The sequence below is a fragment of the Notothenia rossii genome (assembly GCF_949606895.1).
Source record: "Notothenia rossii genome assembly, chromosome: 3".
Taxonomy (NCBI): Eukaryota; Metazoa; Chordata; class Actinopteri; order Perciformes; family Nototheniidae; genus Notothenia; species Notothenia rossii.
Window position 1 is genome coordinate 74,629,914 of NC_136901.1, and position 18,753 is coordinate 74,648,666.

The 18,753-nt window shown below is 42.0% G+C and overlaps 3 protein-coding genes and 1 long non-coding RNA gene across 5 annotated transcripts; 2 read left to right on the forward strand and 2 right to left on the reverse strand.

The window, feature by feature from the left end:
- Positions 1-6: 6 nt before the first annotated feature.
- Positions 7-754, forward strand: LOC307032439. The gene is made up of 2 exons (XR_013806253.1): positions 7-533; positions 663-754. It is a non-coding gene; the product is annotated as an uncharacterized lncRNA (long non-coding RNA).
- Positions 755-797: 43 nt separating this feature from the next.
- LOC307032437 (putative UDP-sugar transporter protein SLC35A4) lies at positions 798-2,163 on the reverse strand (the record flags this gene model as incomplete). The annotated part of the gene is made up of 1 exon (XM_079670416.1): positions 798-2,163. The coding sequence occupies one exon, from the start codon at positions 2,161-2,163 to the stop codon at positions 1,186-1,188; it is 978 nt and encodes a 325-aa protein (XP_079526542.1). The 3' UTR covers positions 798-1,185.
- Positions 2,164-2,700: 537 nt separating this feature from the next.
- Positions 2,701-4,221, reverse strand: LOC307032438 (SLC35A4 upstream microprotein). The gene is made up of 3 exons (XM_079670417.1): positions 3,943-4,221; positions 3,457-3,555; positions 2,701-2,900 (listed from the first exon to the last, which is right to left on the reverse strand). The coding sequence occupies exons 1-3, from the start codon at positions 3,955-3,957 to the stop codon at positions 2,703-2,705; spliced, it is 312 nt and encodes a 103-aa protein (XP_079526543.1). The 5' UTR covers positions 3,958-4,221; the 3' UTR covers positions 2,701-2,702.
- A 179-nt stretch (positions 4,222-4,400) lies between these two features.
- Positions 4,401-17,412, forward strand: hmgxb3 (HMG box domain containing 3). 2 transcript variants are annotated; one of them, XM_079669783.1, is made up of 21 exons: positions 4,401-4,589; positions 5,159-5,311; positions 5,464-5,638; positions 6,109-6,576; positions 6,702-6,788; positions 6,951-7,085; positions 8,831-9,075; positions 9,604-9,713; positions 9,804-9,875; positions 10,078-10,160; positions 10,369-10,473; positions 10,581-10,721; positions 10,882-11,189; positions 11,300-11,427; positions 12,918-13,049; positions 13,157-13,341; positions 13,996-14,218; positions 14,383-14,516; positions 15,045-15,167; positions 15,317-15,526; positions 15,945-17,412. In XM_079669783.1, exons 2-21 carry the CDS (start codon positions 5,172-5,174, stop codon positions 16,506-16,508), a joined length of 3,768 nt encoding a protein of 1,255 aa, XP_079525909.1. In that variant the 5' UTR covers positions 4,401-4,589; positions 5,159-5,171; the 3' UTR covers positions 16,509-17,412. The 2 variants fall into 2 exon arrangements, with proteins under 2 accessions (XP_079525909.1, XP_079525910.1); XM_079669784.1 differs by lacking the exon at positions 4,401-4,589 and adding an exon at positions 4,716-4,983.
- The last annotated feature ends 1,341 nt before the right edge of the window (positions 17,413-18,753 follow it).

Genomic DNA, 18,753 nt, shown 5'->3' on the forward strand with positions numbered 1-18,753 from the left:
ATGCGCTACCTTTTTTGGAATTAATATGGTCTGTGTTTACATTAGAAAGCATCGCTAACACTCAGAGCTAACGCTGTACTGGAGAGAGTATGTGTAAAAAAAAGTCCTGTAATATATGCCTAAAAATAGTATAATAGGAGTCAGTGAAAAAAAGACCAATTATTTGTTTTCTGAGTAATCTTGCCTGAAAACTTTTATTGTAGTGTTTCACTTTTTGGTTAACTCCTATGTTCCCTACGGATAAGAAAAAGTCGATTTATAGGATTCAGGTGTCCAGGTGGTTTTTACTTAAAATAATATTCCTCTATTATTAAAGATTTATATAAAAAATATCCAATACAGTAGCATACGTTCCTGTGTTAACTTTCTGACTGCTCTGCAGGTGTTCAGAGTGTTTCGTCAGGTGTGTGAGGAGCAGAGGAGGATGTCTGAGGACAGGTACCGGAGCGTGCTGCTGGAGGCGGTGCAGGACGCCGTCTACCTGTCGGCCCAGAACCAGCAGCTGCAGGCGGACAACAGACAGCTCCGTAAAGGTCAGTGTGTGTAGGACTACCTGCGGCTACATTATAGATAGAATTACCCCAACATCGATCTCATAAAATGTGTCAGAATGCCAATACATTGTTTCCCACCACCATTCAAAATATATTTTTCTTTTACAGCACTCGGAGAGTTAAAGGATACTCTAGCTGTGCGAGGTGATCCTACTGCTGAATTGTCATCACAACTACAATAAATATATGAATAAAATGTCTTTGAATCTGTGTGCTTAATATGAAATTGGAAAAAATACATCATTTGTTGAAACAATGTTATTTATTAACACACTTTATAACACTAGACATTATCTTTGACAGTGTTCTGGCCAGAGAACGAAATACAAATAGACATAGCAGCACTCTTCAGAAATGTTGAACTGAACATATTATACCCCAAACTTGCATTATTATTTCTTCAATGGACTTACATCTGTACAACATATTGATACATTTTAAAATATGATGCAAACTGTGGAATAAGAGCTCAGCTGAAATACATGTTCACTTATTTGGTTTATGGTTATGTGTTGGATTCTGGATTTCAGAAGGCAGATAGATATAAGGCAGAAAACAAATCCCATCTGGAAAACTAGCAGGTACAGGTAGACTGTCATGAGTTCAATGACCCTCGTGGTTCAGTTATTTACTATCTGTAGTAAAGGTAAGCTGCCAGTCCAATCATAGAAACAGGTAGGAGGAAGAAAGGCGTGAGCTGCAGCCCTAACATGGCCCAAGACAGCAGAGCATTCACCAGCATGGAGCAGGAAATGACGAACAGTCTGGTGATCCCGCTGCCGTGCTTCAGCACCACAGACATGAGGAGACCGTTGGCTGCCTGCCCCGCTATAATAACCCAAACCACCCCCGAGTATCCCTCCAGAAAGCTCTTCTCCCCTGTTATAAAGGAGAAGGAGGAGAGCCCGTTGATGGCCACACCAAACACATAGAGGTAGATATTCTGCAGGCTGAGGGGCAGCTTCTGGCTCTTCAGGACCTTCTCTGTGTAAACTGCTGCCAGCCCTGAAACACAGCAGTACACCAGCACAAGGAAAAGCCCCCAAGCTGTGATATGAATCCTGGGACCTTCCTCCGCTTCAACCCTCCCGGGGTCTCCTAGATCCAGACTGCTGTAGCTGTGGCACACCCCTGCGCACATGAGAAGCCCCAGAGCTAACCACTGAGAAGGACGGAGCCTCTTGCCCAGGCAGAAGGAGTACAGCAGGGCGGTGGAGGCAATTTTCAGGTTAGAAAGGACCTGGTATGAGCTTGGGTCCATGTAGGCCTGCATGAGAACCACTAGGTTGTTGTTGAGGGCGTAGAGGAGGGCAGGGACTGCGTAGGGGGCCACGCGGAGGAGAGGTGGAGGAGCTTGTAAGGCGGATGTACCCTCGGTTAGAACAAGAGAGGCCAGAGAAACCAGGAGTTTGGATAGTTCAATCATGAAAACACACGATGATGGGTTGAAAGGGACTTGACCATTCACCTTGGTGAGGGTGATGAGTGGGGCATGAGAACCATAGATAAGGACCATCAGCCCAAAGAGGACCCCCCACAGAACCCTTTTCACCCACTGTCTCCTGATCCTAGCTGGGGATCTGGTCCCAAAATTCTGGACCGCAATCATCCTTTATGACTCAAAATATACTCTTAACTTTAACTAATCTGAATACTAGCTATGGTGCAAAAATAAATAACTAACTATAATTCTCAACCATTTCATTACAAAATACTTAGAAGCTCTTTGTTTTGTAATACTTTGTGTATATATTTTAAACTGAACAATAAGGGTGTAGCAGACACTTGGAGGAATTACTGCATGTTTTGCACATGACCAATTTAAATTCTAACATGCCTAGATAACTGCTCCAGGCAGCAGGCCTTTTTTATAATCTGATGGACCAAGCACTCTTGAAATACATAGTCTTCCATTTTGTGCCAACATCAAACATACACAAGCTGAAACTAAATGGCAGTAATTAACTGAACCTGAAACAAAATGCTAATAAAAACTGCAGTCTTTTGCTTTGAGTCCCCAATACAATTCCAGTTATGTCATTATATTCAAGTTTACGTGAAGGCTGATCCGTCACAAGGCTCCGTCAAGGCAGCAGCTGCATCTCTTTTTCTTGTTATTTCACTGACCAAACTAACAGTCAGCCCAAATTATTTTGGTCCTTTCTTCAAGCTGTTTATATAGTCTTTCACCGTCCGTTCAATGTTGGGCACTGGATAGTTCTGTGCCGCGTATATACCAGTGGCTGTACCCACTAGTAGTCCCAGGAAGGCAGAGGAACGTAGCTTGGCCACCGCATAGCCGGCCAGAAAGCCCTTCAGAAATGGTGATCCCAACACTGAGCCTCCCTACAAGTGGAAGAAAATATTAGCATGAGAAATGCCATACAGAATATTTAACACATTGATGAGTAGGAAGTAGGGGAATTAATTAAGCACAAAAAAAGGATATAGTCAAAGATAGCTATACAAAAGAGGGGATATTTAAGGAAGTCATAAGACAAAACAAATCAAATAAACTCAATGCTTTTTAACTGCATTAACACAAAAGGTGAATGAGGGACTAACAACCAGCTCACAAAAAGGCAAATTTGTATTTATTAACCATGGGAATTAAATCGACTAAATATTTAAAATGGTGTGGTCGCATTTAAGATAAGATGGACCTTTGTTGAGCCCCGTAGGGAAATTCAGGTGTTATAGCAGCAACCGAATAAAAGAGAAACACAGGCAGCACGAATAGGAATATACACAGAGATATGAAGATAATAGTAAAATAAGAGAGAATTAACAAAAATAGTTCAACTCTGATCATCTGATCATATGTGAGCAAGGCTAAATATACATTTAACTGTTCAGGTACCAGTGTGGGTGGACGTCGTTCAGTGCAGGTTATTTATCTCACCGGAGGGATTCCTATTGTCACTTCGTTCTCCACTCGCCTCTGGATTTCCTCCAACTGACTTTTGAGCTGCGTCAGATCTTTCAACTGTTTCAGGGGATCCTAAAATAAAAGTAATCATCACAATTTTATAAGAAAACCGTGTAACAAATACAATTGAAAGTTAATGTAACTGAGGATAACAAACGTTGGTGTAAAACTGAGCCTATAGTTATGGTTGCTGGCATATAAACCATGCAAACTTCTGTAACAAAACTGTTCCTTTTGTTGAAGTTTGATGGTTTGCTACCGTTAATGGCTACCTAATTTATAACCGGCTCAAGGATAGATTCAGTTAATTTACAAGCGACCATCATCCTTGAAATGTAATTTCACACCGCCAATTGCTGCTGAAAATAACATGTTTCTCGCCCTCCTCTTGCAGATGCATTCATCTAAAGAAACACTTTAAAATAATACATTTGAAGCAAGAACACAGAACTCACTCACCTTGTCACCCGCCATTTTTGCTCATTAGGGTGATCAGTGATCGAGTCATAGGCCTGGGACACTTTACGTTCGATTAGTTTGGTCTGGGTTAAAGTGTTTGTAGATTTTTGCCATTTTTGTATTGGCAATTTGGGCTTTTAGGATATAGGACGGCGCCGCTGGTAGTTAGAAACCTATGATTGAAGCAGTTGATGGAGACATATAACTGCATATAACCCGAAAACACAACCGCCGACGACTCTGAGGAAAACGGCTGAGCTTTCATCCAATCACAAAGGTTCATGGAAGTAACGAGCCAATCACAGCATAGAAGGGCGGGACTTGAGGCAAAACCGGTAGGGGAGGGGAAATAATGCCAATTGGACCATCATGGGACGCACAAGTTACTTTCACGTGTTAAAAACGTCTTCCGTGATTGGCCCGCAGCTGTTTATTATGGCATTTGATTGGTTGAGGACCATAGCAACAAATCGCCATGTTTTTTACAAGTCGACGAGAAACGAAAAATACTTAACAGACATTTATGTATCGCCAATCCTTAATGTAATATAAAGTAAAGCCTGATGTTGGCATTACTTACCTTCAGGACAATGCCTGACTGTGTCGGCGACTTCTAAAGGTGTTTGTAGAGCTCCGAGCCATCGTAGGTAAGGCTTCAATAAGAAGGCATTTCATTGGCTAACTCGCTGGCTGTGCATGCAGTATAAGCACACGCCATTAAACCCACTTTTAAGCAGGGAAGGACCATTGATTTTAACATGTTAGCACTCTGTTTAGACTCTCTCAGAGCCTCATGCATGACCCGATTTTATTTTTTACTAAGACACCGTTGTGCTATATTTTCTCTGCATGAAGTACCAGCCCGTAGTTATTCTCTACCACTGTGTGGCTTTTATTAGACACAGGATCTATCTTTTCCTCTAACTCATCAGCTGAGATATTCAACTATAATAAACTGCAGTAAATCAGTGCTGTCATTTAATTGCAGAGGAGTGATGCTGCAGAATCATGTCTCAGTTGAAACATTCTAGGGTCTACAAAGTAGGGCGTTAGCATATATGAAAGGCATATTATGCAAAGCAATATGTATTTAATAAACATTACTTCAGCCAAAATGCATGCAGTCTGATACAACATCTGATAAAACTCTACATTTTGTGAATGTTTAAACATGAACAGCCAACTAATCTCATACTGTTTTCTACTTGGCCCTTAGCCTTTTGGAGTTCATGGAGAAAGTGGGGGTGTTTGAGGTTGTGAAAGTGACTGAGGAGGTGGAGAGCTTCTACAGCGAAATAAAGATGACAACCCCAAAAAAGAGGAAAAACAAAGGTCATGAAGACAGTGTTGAGAAATCTAAGAAACCCAGGTAATATCCATACTAACTCAAATGACTTTCAAACACAGATGTTACAATATCTTGGAAAAAACATTATAGACGTGTTTAGAGCCTCTAAAAAGAGAGAAATAACTCCTACATTTGCTTGTTCTGATTTTACTTGTACTCTGTCTGTCTCTTAGGTCTGCCTTTCTTCTATACTTCTTTGATGTTCATCAGATTATGCAACAGGAAATCCCTAATCTACCGCAATCAGAGATTAACAAAAGAATCAGTGAGAGCTGGAAAAGGCTCAGCGTTGCTGAGAAAGGTTACTATCTGGAGAAGGCCAAGTCCGAGAAGGAGGGCGTAGATACAGTAAGCTACTTCCTCAACTGTTTTACATAAAAGGCCTAATAACACTAACAATTTCCGAGCTGTGTAAAATATATATTCTTTCCATGGTCAAATATTCCTACTGCTTTTATTTGATGTTTACTGATCACCTATCGGTAAACATGGTTGTTGCCAAGTGCAACTCTAACTTAAAAGTATAGCGGCCATTGATCATCTTTATTTTCAAAAAGTGCAAAACAAGTTGCTGAAAAGTCTATAATAACTGATTTGATAGCTGATTTTATTACTGATATTATTACTGATTTAATTTGTAATAAACACATTTCACTTGTGCAAGCTAAACTAGTGTTGGAATGAAGTGGCCCATTTAAATGAAGTACCACAGAAGAGATAAAACAGCTTTTTCCTGCTAATATAGTGTTGTCTTAGATATCGCAGAGTGATTCTCTGGACAGCCCTGAGCAATATTCTTTATTCTGCTTTTCCCTCAGTCGCCTCCCAGTCCCTCCAAAGACTTGCCAGGCTTCCGCAAAATCCTCCCCAGAGGCAGTTACTTTCTCCTGGCTAAAGGCGGCTCCTCAAATCAGCAGCTGGGCTCTCAGGACCCTCATGTGGAGGGAACTCTCACCCAGGAGACCCAGCCCACACCTCTTGTGTTGGCCGGTGAGGTGGAGCTTTGTGAGCACGCCATTGTTGTCGACAACATTGCAGAGGAAACGGAAGTATCGTCTAATCCCTCCGACACCCAAGGGATCCCACCCTGCTCTTCTTCCTCTGTTTCATGCCAAGCTCTGGCCTCCACAGACGAACATGTCTCCCAGGTCTCTGCTGGCCTCTCAGCAAACGGGTTCACGCTGAAAGGAAATGAGACAACACTTGCTGCTATTGGTTACAGTGGGGCCATGGTGCAGCAGGTACAGGGGGAAACTACCCCGATGGTTGCCATCATACCCTTGCAGGTGAGACTTAAATGTCCTTCTTCCAATTAGCCAAATTAGCTTAATTTATTAAAGAATTATTAGGGCTTTTAATCACAGAGAAGTGATTTTACTAATGCACTGAAGTGATTTGTCCATCACTTCAGAACCTGCTAGAGCCCAAATCTTTGCCAAGTGTTGGCTCCGTGGGCCCAGTGAACAGGGACCCAAGTTCCAATCCTTGCTATAAAATGGTAAGCACCCTCATTATTCATCAATCTTATAAATGTCATTACTGAAATTGGCAAGCTCAGTGTCTACATGAAGAATATCATTATTTAGGATTAAAGTAATTGGGTTCTGTAATGTAGCAGTAACAGCTGAGATACATGAACTTGTTTCCCTCCCATTTTCAGTCTTTAAAGACATACACCCGGAGAGGGAGAGGAAGGTGTCTAAATCCTGGATGTTCATTTGTGTATGTCACCCGCCACAAACCACCCGCGTGCCCTGAATGTGGGAGCCACTTGGGGGGGAAATGGATACCTCCTGTAAGTATAAAGCAATGTCTTCACAGAGTTGGGATGTTCAATCTTTATATACAGTGGGGCAAAAAAGTATTTAGTCAGCCACCAATTGTGCAAGTTCTCCCACTTAAAAAGATGAGAGAGGCCTGTAATTTTCATCCTAGGTATACCTCAACTATGAGAGACAAAATGAGGGGGAAAAAATCCAGAAAATCACATTGTCTGATTTTTAAAGACTTTATTTGCAAATTATGGTGGAAAATAAGTATTTGGTCAATAACAAAAGTTCATCTCAATACTTTGTTATAAACCCTTTGTTGGCAATGACAGAGGTCAAACGTTTTCTGTAAGTCTTCACAAGGTTTTCACACACTGTTGCTGGTATTTCGGCCCATTCCTCCTTGCAGATCTCCTCTAGAGCAGTGATGTTTTGGGGCTGTCGCTGGGCAACACGGACTTTCAACTCCCTCCAAAGATTTTCTATGGGGTTGAGATCTGGAGACTGGCTAGGCCACTCCAAGACCTTGAAATGCTTCTTAAGAAGCCACTCCTTCGTTGCCCGGGCGGTGGGTTTGGGATCATTGTCATGCTGAAAGACCCAGCCACGTTTCATCTTCAATGCCCTTGCTGATGGAAGGAGGTTGTCACTCAAAATCTCACGATATGGCCCCATTCATTCTTTCCTTTACACGGATCAGTCGTCCTGGTCCCTTTGCAGAAAAACAGCCCCAAAGCATGATGTTTCCACCCCCATGTTTCACAGTAGGTATGGTGTTCTTTGGATGCAACTCAGCATTCTTTCTCCTCCAAACACGTCTAGTTGAGTTTTTACCAAAAGGTTCTATTTTGGTTTCATCTGACCATATGACATTCTCCCAATCCTCTTCTGGATCATCTTGCTCTCTAGCAAACTTCAGACGGGCCTGGACATGTACTGGCTTAAGCAGGGGGACACGTCTGGCACTGCAGGATTTGAGTCCCTGGCGGCGTAGTGTGTTACTGATGGTAGTCTTTGTTACTTTGGTCCCAGCTCTCTGGAGGTCATTGACTAGGTCCCCCCGTGTGGTTCTGGGATTTTTGCTCACCGTTCTTGTGATCATTTTGACCCCACGGGGTGAGATCTTGCGTGGAGCCCCAGATCGAGGGAGATTATCAGTGGTCTTGTATGTCTTCCATTTTCTAATAATTGCTCCCACAGTTGATTTCTTCACACCAAGCTGCTTACCTATTGAAGATTCAGTCTTCCCAGCCTGGTGCAGGTCTACAATTTTGTTTCTGGTGTCCTTGGACAGCTCTTTGGTCTTGGCCATAGTGGAGTTTGGAGTGTGACTGTTTGAGGTTGTGGACAGGTGTCTTTTATACTGATAACGAGTTCAAACAGGTGCCATTAATACAGTTAACAAGTGGAAGACAGAGGAGGCTCTTAAAGAAGAAGTTACAGGTCTGTGAGAGCCAGAAATCTTGTTTGTTTTTAGGTGACCAAATACTTATTTTTCACCATAATTTGCAAATAAATTCTTTAACAATCAGACAATGTGATTTTCTGGTTTTTCTTTCTTCTCCTTTTGTCTCTCATAGTTGAGGTATACCTCGGATGAAAATTACAGGCCTCTCTCATCTTTTTAAGTGGGAGAACTTGCACAATTGGTGGCTGACTAAATACTTTTTTGCCCCACTGTATATGAAAATCCACGAGTCGTACAAAGATTCATCCTCAACTTTTGACCTACAATTCCGGTTAATTAACTTTGCCTGCGTTTCTATGTCAGGTAAAGAAAACACAAGCGAAGGAAGCTGCGTCCGATCAACTCCTACTGAGAGCTCGTACCAAAACTAACGCAAGCTGCCAGCCCACGCCTTCCCCTGCTCAGGAGGGGAATGCTGATTTGGGAAAAACAAACTCCACTGGGAGCAAAAGAGGAAGGCAAGTCAAACGGTGCTCCCGAAAGCAGCGTGCAGTTCCAGCTGTGAGGCCAGCAGAGGGCAGCAGCACCAAGGAGCAGGAACAAACAAAGTAAGCACCTATGAAGTATGTCCTGTTTGCTACATAATAGGCCCCAGAAGCAGGTTTCTGTGAGGATTGGGTTTAAAACTGTGCTATCCACCATTTGCAGACACATCTTGGCTTGGTATCATCACAACACAATTATCTTGGCCAAAATGATTTAGGATAATGATATCATAGCAATATATAAACTATGAACTTAAATTAATTGCACTCATGTTTGTGTGTGTGTGGTGTTGGGTGAGGGTGATAAAGAAACAGAAATTAACAGGTGCTTGATTGATTACCATAACATTATCACTTTTTATTATTAACGTTTTATTTTTTATAATAAGAAAGTGACAGTCTATACACTCATGTGTGATAAAAGGTTATTTATTGTTGTTTATTTGTAATGCTGAACTGTGTAAAAGCGGAATTTAACCCTTTAGCTAACAAGAAAATATGGATTGAAAAGGGCTATAATGTTATTGCAGCTGTTCACATTTTCAAAAGTGTGTATCTCATTTGATGTTCTTTCCATCTGTCACTGAGCAGACAGATGAAAGAGGGTCTTCAGGGAGCGACAGTCCAAGGTCAAGACAGAAGCAGTGCCCCTGTTCAAAAGAGGCCTGTTAGACCCATCCTTCCTGCCTTCTGTAACACAGGTAAGATAAAACATACCACACTAAGGCTGTATCTTTGTGTGTTGAATCAGGTTTTAACATTTAGATGTTCATATTGTCTTGTGTTTCCAGGCCAGGCTTTGTTCCAGATCATGACCGTCCCGCCTGACAAAGAGAGTGCAAACAACAATAAATCATCCTCTGGTACTGTGGCTCATTTGATTATGTTTGTAACAGCCTATACTTAACATAATACATGTTTGGGGTTTGGATACAGCTTATGTTCAATCAGTGCTTGTTATTAGCATGTATTTTTATCATACACATCAAAAATTGATAAGCATTTAAAAATGACTGCGGACTGAGGTCTCTGCTCTTAGCTGATGTGGTCTTTGTCCAACCACAGGGCCTCGAGAGGGTTTCTCAGGTCTCAAACCCAGCACTTTGAAGCAGCTCGGCCAGACAGTCCCGACAACTGCAGCCAAACAGGTACACACACACACACACACACACACACACACACACACACACACACACACACACACACACACACACACACACACACACACACACACACACACACACACACACACACACACACACACACACACACACACTGAGAAACATCCACATAAATGCAACAGAAAAATATGCAGATTAGGTCCATTATCCCCACTTTCTTTATGTCTTTCTATAGGATTCTTCTGTCCCAGCAGATGGAAGCCAGGCTATGTGTTCATTGGTTGATGGAAGAATGAACTTCCTGTCTTTCCTGCCTTTCAAACACTCAGTTTCTAGCTTGGTCAGTATCCCTCTCTTTTCTATGCCTTTTTTTTCACTTGCAATAAATGTTGTTTCATATTTTCCTTGATTTGTTGGTAAATCTTGCTGTTTTTTCAATTCTTTTAGGATTTGGGACTCTCTACGTCACGAGGAAGGGGTCGGTGTAAGAACCCGTCCTGTGACTATATGTATAAGAACCGACACAAACCCGCAGTGTGCCCTAAGTGTGGCTGTGAGCTGACCCAGAAGAACGCCAAGGGAGCAAAGGTGAAAGCTTACTTCCTTCAGAAACTTCTCAACAACTTTCCAGCTGAATCCAGAACCCTTCAACGTCGTTATGTTTGTCTTTCTCATTGTTTAAGGAGATGTTTCATATCAATACTCTTGTATTTCATCGTAATGTGGATTTGTTCTCCCACTCCCTCAGTCTGAGAGCCTGCTCGATCCGTACCAGGCCCTCAGTCCTGCTCAGACGGACGTCCAGCGCCAAAGCACCCTGCAGTTACTGCACCGATCCCTGCAGATTCCTGAGAGCGAGACTGAGCTTCAGGAAACGTTGAACCTCATCCAGGAGCTCAACAGTCTTCAGATCGTCTTGGTTCAACCGAGTGTCCAGGAGCACGAGGGCAGCGCGGAGACGGAGACGCTGGTGGAGTCCGGGTGGCCTCAGTTCTACGAATCAGAAGCTACTCACTGTGGCCTGTGTCACTACCCTCTCTTTAAAGGAGGTCAGAGGTCAGAGGATTGCTGTATTCTTACTGTCCTGCTTCTGGTTTCAGTATCGGTACGTTGTGTTGATGTCCTGTTCTCTAATGCATCCCTATGTGTGTGCTGTTCCATGGCAGTACTGTGGCAGGACAGGAGGACTGCTTGCTGCTAACTGAGACTCTGATCCAGACGGTCACTCTTCAGCTCAAGGTGTGTCTCAACGTCCAGTGTCTGGCTCTGCACAGCTTCACCGACCTGCATCCAGGTAAACCCCACTACCTACCACAACTTGTACATAGTTAAGGTTCTTTTATCAAACACAACAGATCGAATTATGTGTGTACTTTTGGGAATTATGGATATCTCTTTTACATTACATGTTACTTGTTGGACGCTTTTATCCAAAGCTACGAGAAATCTCTTCTCGTAGTTTCCAAAAAACACACTGATTGTTTCAAGGTGAAGGCTTCTGTATGTGAAGAGGAACTTTCTGCTGCTTAGTACAAGACACAATTAGTATTAGCTGCAGCTTAGCAAGGTTTAGTTGTATTTGTTTGCTAAAGACCACAGCTACACACAACAATACTTCTCTTTGGAAGTTTTTCCTTGTACGATGTGAGGGTCTAAGGACAGAGGGTGTCGTATTGTCATACTGATATTCTGTACAAACTCTGAAGTCCACTGAGACAAATGTAACATTTGTGATATTGGGCTATATAAATAAACATTGATTGATTGATCATGTATTTGTGGGCAAAGTGACGGCTCATCCTGATGGCGATTTATTTTGAACTGTGGTTTGACCTGTTCCTTTTTTTAAACTTTTTTTTCTGATCTAAGGTAGGTACCAATTAGCCTTTTTTATTCAGATGAATGCAACTTCCAGGTGCCTGCACTGTAAAAGACAAAAATCCAAGTGAACATACAAAAAGCAGTCGCTCATGTTCACAGGTGGAAGAAGTACTCAGATCTTGTACTTAATTAAAAGAAATACCAACGTATAGGTAAACTCTGTTACAAGTAATAGTCCTCAATTCAGAATGTGACACAAGTAAAAGTACAAAAGTATTACCATCAAAATGTACTTAAAGGTGACCTATCATGCAAAATGCACTTTTGTACGTCTTGTATACATGGATATGTGTCCCCGGTGTTCCAGGGAACTCACCAAGTGTCAGAAAACACAACCCTCTCTATTTTCCTCCATACCCAAATCTCTTAAAAAGAGGCTGCAACGGATCTGATACAGACTGATCCAGATTTGAACACTTCTATGATGTCACAGAAGTGGCACTACGGCTATTGGGCCAACTCTCCACCAATCAGGAGGAGACAGCCACGGACATTGCTGTTCCTAAGCGCTGGAGACGCTGTAGTACATATGCCAGGCCTGTAGATGTTGCTGTTCTCACAGAATCAGCCCATGCAAAGACAGTGTTAAATTGAGCGAAATGAGGAATGGCTAAAATGCATGATCTGTTTGCTATTTTGAAAAATAAAAAGTATAAATATGCCTTATATAGGTATGGTCCTACACTATATTATTCAAATATAGCATGATAGGTCCACTTTAAAGTAACAAAAGTCAAAGTACTCATTCTGCAGTTTGGCCCATTTCAGAAAAATATATAGTATATGTTTTTATTGTAGGTATTGATGTATTAATATGATTATCACAGCTGGTAAAAGTCTCTTAATTTATTTTTTGGTTTGGCCTGTTTCTAGCCTAATTCAAATGTTGATTTTTTGTGTCAGGCTTGTTCAACGTTGGGAACAGACTGCTTGTTAGTATCGACCTGTTTCTGAAGATCCGGGACCTTATCAAACTGGGCCAGCCCCCCCCCCAGGCAGCCAGGACCCTCCTCGACCACAACCCCAATCACCCTGGTACGGTTTGATTTCCGTCTTGTATTTTGATCCTTTGTGATCTTTTATCTTCTGTTTTTAAAGTAGGTTTTCAGTGAATCTCATTGTGTCTCCCTCTTTTGCATCAGTCCATTCTCTGAGTGCAGAGGAGTTCTCTCAGATTCTGGAGTTTCTCCTGAGTGGCTACTGGGCCTTTGAGAGCCTGACCGTGCGCGACTACAACGACATGATATGCGGAATTTGTGGCGTTGCTCCCAAACTGGAGATTGCGCAGCGACACACAACAAACGTACTGGAGCTGAAGAATGTGGAGGTGAGAGGTTAATGCAACAACATTGATATGTAAATAAAGCACACAATACTGCTGTGAAGCAAGGTTAGTATTAAAGGTCCCCTATATTATACTGTTTTTCATCAATATATTATTGGTCTCACTCAGATACAAAACATGTCTCTGAAGTGTTTGGCTCCAAATACTAAACAGACCATGCATTGCAACATCCCATAATCCCCTCTGTTTCAGGCCTGTTTCCAAAGTGCTGATTCTCTGTCTGTCACTTTAGATGAAAATAAGGAGCCCCTCCCCACACCCCTCTGAGAGATATTTGGTAAATAAGAACACAATGGTGCTCTAGGAGGAGATTCAGGTGATAAGGGGGGGGGGGGGGGTGATTGGCTAATGGTTACACAAGCCAAAAAATCGTTATGACATCATAAAGTGGCCAAAATCTGATCAGCTCATTTTCAGACAGGTTTTTATATAAATGGATTAGAACAAAAAGAGAGAGAATCTAATAATTCAGAATCTCTTCACACAAAGGGGGAAACATGGTTATGTATGAAAGACATGAAAAAGTGTATTTTGCATTTTAGGTGACCTTTAAACAGTATGTCTTCCAAATGTAAAACCTAAAGCAAGTAAGCCTGTGAAGAGGCTTCTGTAGTGACCTCTTCACTCTGCCCTCAGTTTACCTGGCCGGAGTGTTCGGTCTCAGACGAGGTGCACGTGGACGACTTCTGGTTGACCATGGAAAGTGAGGCTATCGAGCAAGCCACTTTCCCCACTGACATCCCAATCACACGGGTGGATGCTTCCATCATCGCCCCCTTTATTCCCCCCCTCATGAGGAGTCCCACTGTCATCAACACGGAGAAGGACAAAGTGCTGCCAGACGCGCAGCAGCCCTCAGGTACCTCGTTCTATTAAACCACCTGTCAGTTTCATATTTTGTATATGCTAATTATGCTATTATGGAGTCTGAAAGGAAAGAGAAAAGGTACAGATGTATATTGTTTGATGATTTACTATTCTAACCTAACTTGTGTCTACTGTCAATAATCTCACCTGTTTCAGGAGATCCTTCAGCTTTGGTGCGTCTCATTCATGACGGTCAGCTGAGACTCGACAAGATTGAAGATCACAGTGAGGACGAGCTGAGAACAATACTGAGCAGCTGCAGGGCGAGCATCACCCCGGGCTCCACTAAGGTGTGTGTGTGTGTGTGTGTGTGTGTGTGTGTGTGTGTGTGTGTGTGTGTGTGTGTGTGTGTGTGTGTGTGTGTGTGTGTGTGTGTGTGTGTGTGTGTGTGTGTGTGTGTGTGTGTGTGTGTGTGTGTGTGTGTGTGTGTGTGTGTGTGTGTGTGTGTGTGTGTGTGTGTGTGTGTGTGTGTGTGTGTGTGTGTGTGTGTGTGTGTGTGTGTGTGTGTGTGTCACACAACTGAGACAAACAAATGTAAATGTCTCGCTCACATGTTTCTGCTAAAGTATGTTAAAGACTGTTAGTAAAGAAGTTGACAAATTCCCGTTAGAATACCAATAGATTCACTAATCATGGCCAGGAAATGCCCCCCCCCCTCCCGGCCCCCTGTGGGCTGGCAAGAAGTGCTTTCTGTAAGGGTATTTCTTTATTTATGCGTCTGTGTTTGTGTTGTTTTAACTTGGTTTTCTCTGGTGCACTCGCATGGGTGTGGGGGGTGGTCTTAATAAAAGCCTCTTCTCTGTCTCCCTCTGTGTCAGGATGAGCTGCTGGCCTCTCTGATCTCCTTATACACACTCGTTCAAAGTGGCCTCTCCACGGCCCCGCAGCCCCCCCCTCCACACCTCACGGCTGGGAAGTTGTCCAAGCTCTGCCCCCATAAGGTAAAAACAGCAGCTATGTCACTCTTCAAAGAGAATCTGTAATGTATGAAAAACAAATATCTGTTTGCTAATCCCAATGAAAGGTGAAACTGAACTGTCTGTTTGTGTTTGTTAACTTGTTGACTCAATCATTGTCTTTCTGTCTCCAGGTGGTGTGCGGCTCTAAGTTTTTGGTCAGAGGAGAGACGGCTCGAGACCACGTCGACCTGCTGCTGTCGTCCCGCTTCTGGCCCCCGGTCTACGTCAGTGACTGTGCCCGCCAGGTGGCGCTCTGTGCCGACATGCAGTACCCGGAGCAGGCCACCCAGATGTGGGGCAGGAACCAAGGCTGCTTCTCTGACCCTTTCGAAAAGCCCGAGGTCAGTGATTTAAATAAAATCCAATGATCTATCAAGGACAAAATGTTGCTTGATAAAAATAAAAAGTAAAAATGTAAGGCCCAATCATAGAAATGAGAGATTCACATCCTTTGAAGATTGGCTTTAAAATGTTCATTTTTGTGCTAATATAAAAAGTAGCCCAGGTTTTCCTGTATTAACAAACATTAGCCATATAAAAAAGAAATCGTAAAAAGAGTCCTTCAGAGTAATTCAGCTTTGGTAAAAAGAGGTTTCAATCTTGTTTTCTGAATGTTGGTGTTTGCCTTAGTTTTTATTACACACTATACTAACTCACATCATATTAAATCACAGTCATTAACTGGATGTCTCACCTTTACCGTTTGAATATATATTTGATAAAAGCACAAAGTGAGTTGACAACCTCTCCCCTCTTTAGTTTGTGTCGTGTGCAGAGCTTCAGGAGCAGCCGTACAGCGCTGACCTGTCGTTGGCAACAGAGAACCTGCAGGTCCACCCCATCACTAAATCATCTTGTTGCTGGTTGGTTCACCCCCCCGGAGCAGCTCTCCCTTCAGAGCACCACTCGATGTCCCTCTGCAGAGACCTGGAGCCCTACGTGGGCCTGGTGGCTGCGCTGGAGGGGGAGGAGGAGGGGGGGGCAGAGCAGAACGAGCAGACGGACAAAGCTGAGAACGGCTCCTCAGAGGACTGTTACTCAGCAAACCGTGCGCTGCGGCAACCTGTGGTTTTTACCAACACGGCATACTACTACCTTTACAACCGTCTGGTAGATTTCCTCACCAGCAGAGACATTGTGAGCGAGCAGATCAACCAGGTGGTGAAGGCCTGCCAGCCGGGGGAGGTGGTGATCAGGGACGCTCTGTACAGACTGGGAGTGGCACAGATCGACACAGAGAAGGAGGAAGATGAAGGGATTGGGGTGGAGGTGCAGACACAGGAGGAAGGGACAGAGACATGTGAGGTGATGCTTAATGAATAGAAATGTTCAGGATGGACGGTTAAGATGCAAGGCAAAGAGACGGACTGAAGGTAAAGATGGCTGCATGCAGACATGAGGAGAGAAGAAAGTGCTACCAGAAGGATTCAAGAGTTTGGAAGTGACACTGAGCTAACCATCATTTGATGTGGAGAGACTCTTATCCTAGCCTGTACAATCTGCTTCACATTATTTGACTGATATGAGGATTATGGATGACTATAGATGTGGTTTGACTTTTGCTCAAATGGACCTTATGTAGTAAGAATAATCCAAAGTATTGACTGTTATACTAAAATAATGCAATTCCAGTTTACGAGGTCATATTCCTAACTTGATTTAACTACAGTGACACTGTGTGAGAGTCAGTATATGTCAACATGATGGAGGCTGAAAGTCAAAATGATTTTTTTAAGTGACTAAAACAATTTAACAATACTAGTATTTTTTAATAATGGTGGTGCCAAGAGTGAAAGTGAAGTGAAAGTACGAGTTAAGGTGACTGAAAGAATGTAAGAAGGATTGGAATCGCTCTGCTAAGCCTAATTGTATTTATTTAACCATGAATAGTATGTTGTATTTATTTCCCTTTGACGTCCAGAGACATTTTACACTCTTACCTCTCTCCCGCCACTTGTTGCCTTCTGGACGGACGTTTGCTTTTGAAAAGTTTTGATGAATGTTTATTTCTCTCTTGTGCTGAATCATGACGCTTTAATGGACCTTGTATGCAACACAATTATGATGGGCTAATGAAACATTTTTATGAATGCTGCTGTCTAAGTGGTTAAAAATAGTTTCACTTTTAGGACACATGTTAAATCAGTACAGCCGTTGGTTGGAAGAGATCCCGACAGCCATGTATATGATAAAGAAAATATTGCAATAAAAGGAGTGTTTGACACTGGCATGTCCCCAATATTTGGTCAAATCACAGGTTCTGATATGGCTCCTATCAAAAAATTACCAGGCCTTGAGCATCAGGAAACCCCAATGAACTGAAATATGTTTTTTTTTTGTGTTTTGTGTGGTAACTGTGAAGAGGAGAGCAGTTTGTCTAAAGTGCACTTCACTCTGTTTCTGACGAAAGATCCGGATGTTCTTAACATGGGAATCAATTGGGAGCAAGCTGGACTTTTTCTCTCTTCATGCCCTCAAGAGGCATTTTGTTTAATTTCTTTTCTAAATCCTTTTTTATTTTACAACCTAGGAGAGGTTTTCCTAAGTTTTTCATGAAACAATATGTCTGAGGAGTGTAGGGTTTGGGAATTATGGTAAGTTTAAAACATTTTTGGGCGAGAATTTTAAGCACTGCTCCACTCTTTTTTGAGATCAAAGCACTCTAGACTTAACAAGCTGCTCCATCCACTGTAATGTTAAAATCTGAAAAAGGCCTTTCTACCAAGCTCCAAACTAAATTCAATATCTCAAAAAGTTTAAAAGATATCAAAAATCTGAATAGGAATTGAATAGCTGAGGGTCTTGTGATCATTTGAAAGTTGGAATGAAGTGTCTACCTGAAATTATGTGGAAGGAGAAGCATTTGGCGCAAAGCGTAGCAAAAGTGGATTTGAAGGCATCTCCCATTGACTTCAATGTTAAAAAAAAGAGTTTAAAAAGCTGAATATTTCAAAAGGTGTGAAATATTTTTAAAAAGTTGAAATTTTCCAATCAATTGCTGAAAAGGCTGAATAGTTTAATAGTTGAATGGTTTCTGTAGCTGAAAGTAAGCTGAAGTTATGGAGAGCAAAAGTATTGGCTGATTTGAAGGCTCTTCCCATAGACTTCCATGTTAAAAAAAGAGTTTAAAAAGCTGAATATTTCAAAAAGTATAACATATTCTGAAAAAGTTGAAGGTTTCCCATCGATTCCTGAACAGGCTGAATAGTTTAATATCTGAATGGTTTCTGTAGCTGAAAATAAGCTGAAGTTATGGAGTGCCAAATTATTGGCTGAAATAAGGGAAAGAATAAAGATTTGAAGAACTATAGTGGAATGCTGTAAACAGCATTCGCACTAAATACAGTATGTTTTTTATTCAATAACATGCTAGAAGTCAATATTATTTGCTGAAAATGATTTACCTTTAAATATGATGCTGTGCTTTAGAATGCTTAAAATCACCTATTACACTTTACTGCTAACATATATTTGTTTTTATTTAAATTAAGTAAACCTTACTTGAATTGAAATAAAGAAAGTTATTGTAATGAAATCAATATAATAAAGGTTATTAACCAACAAAAAT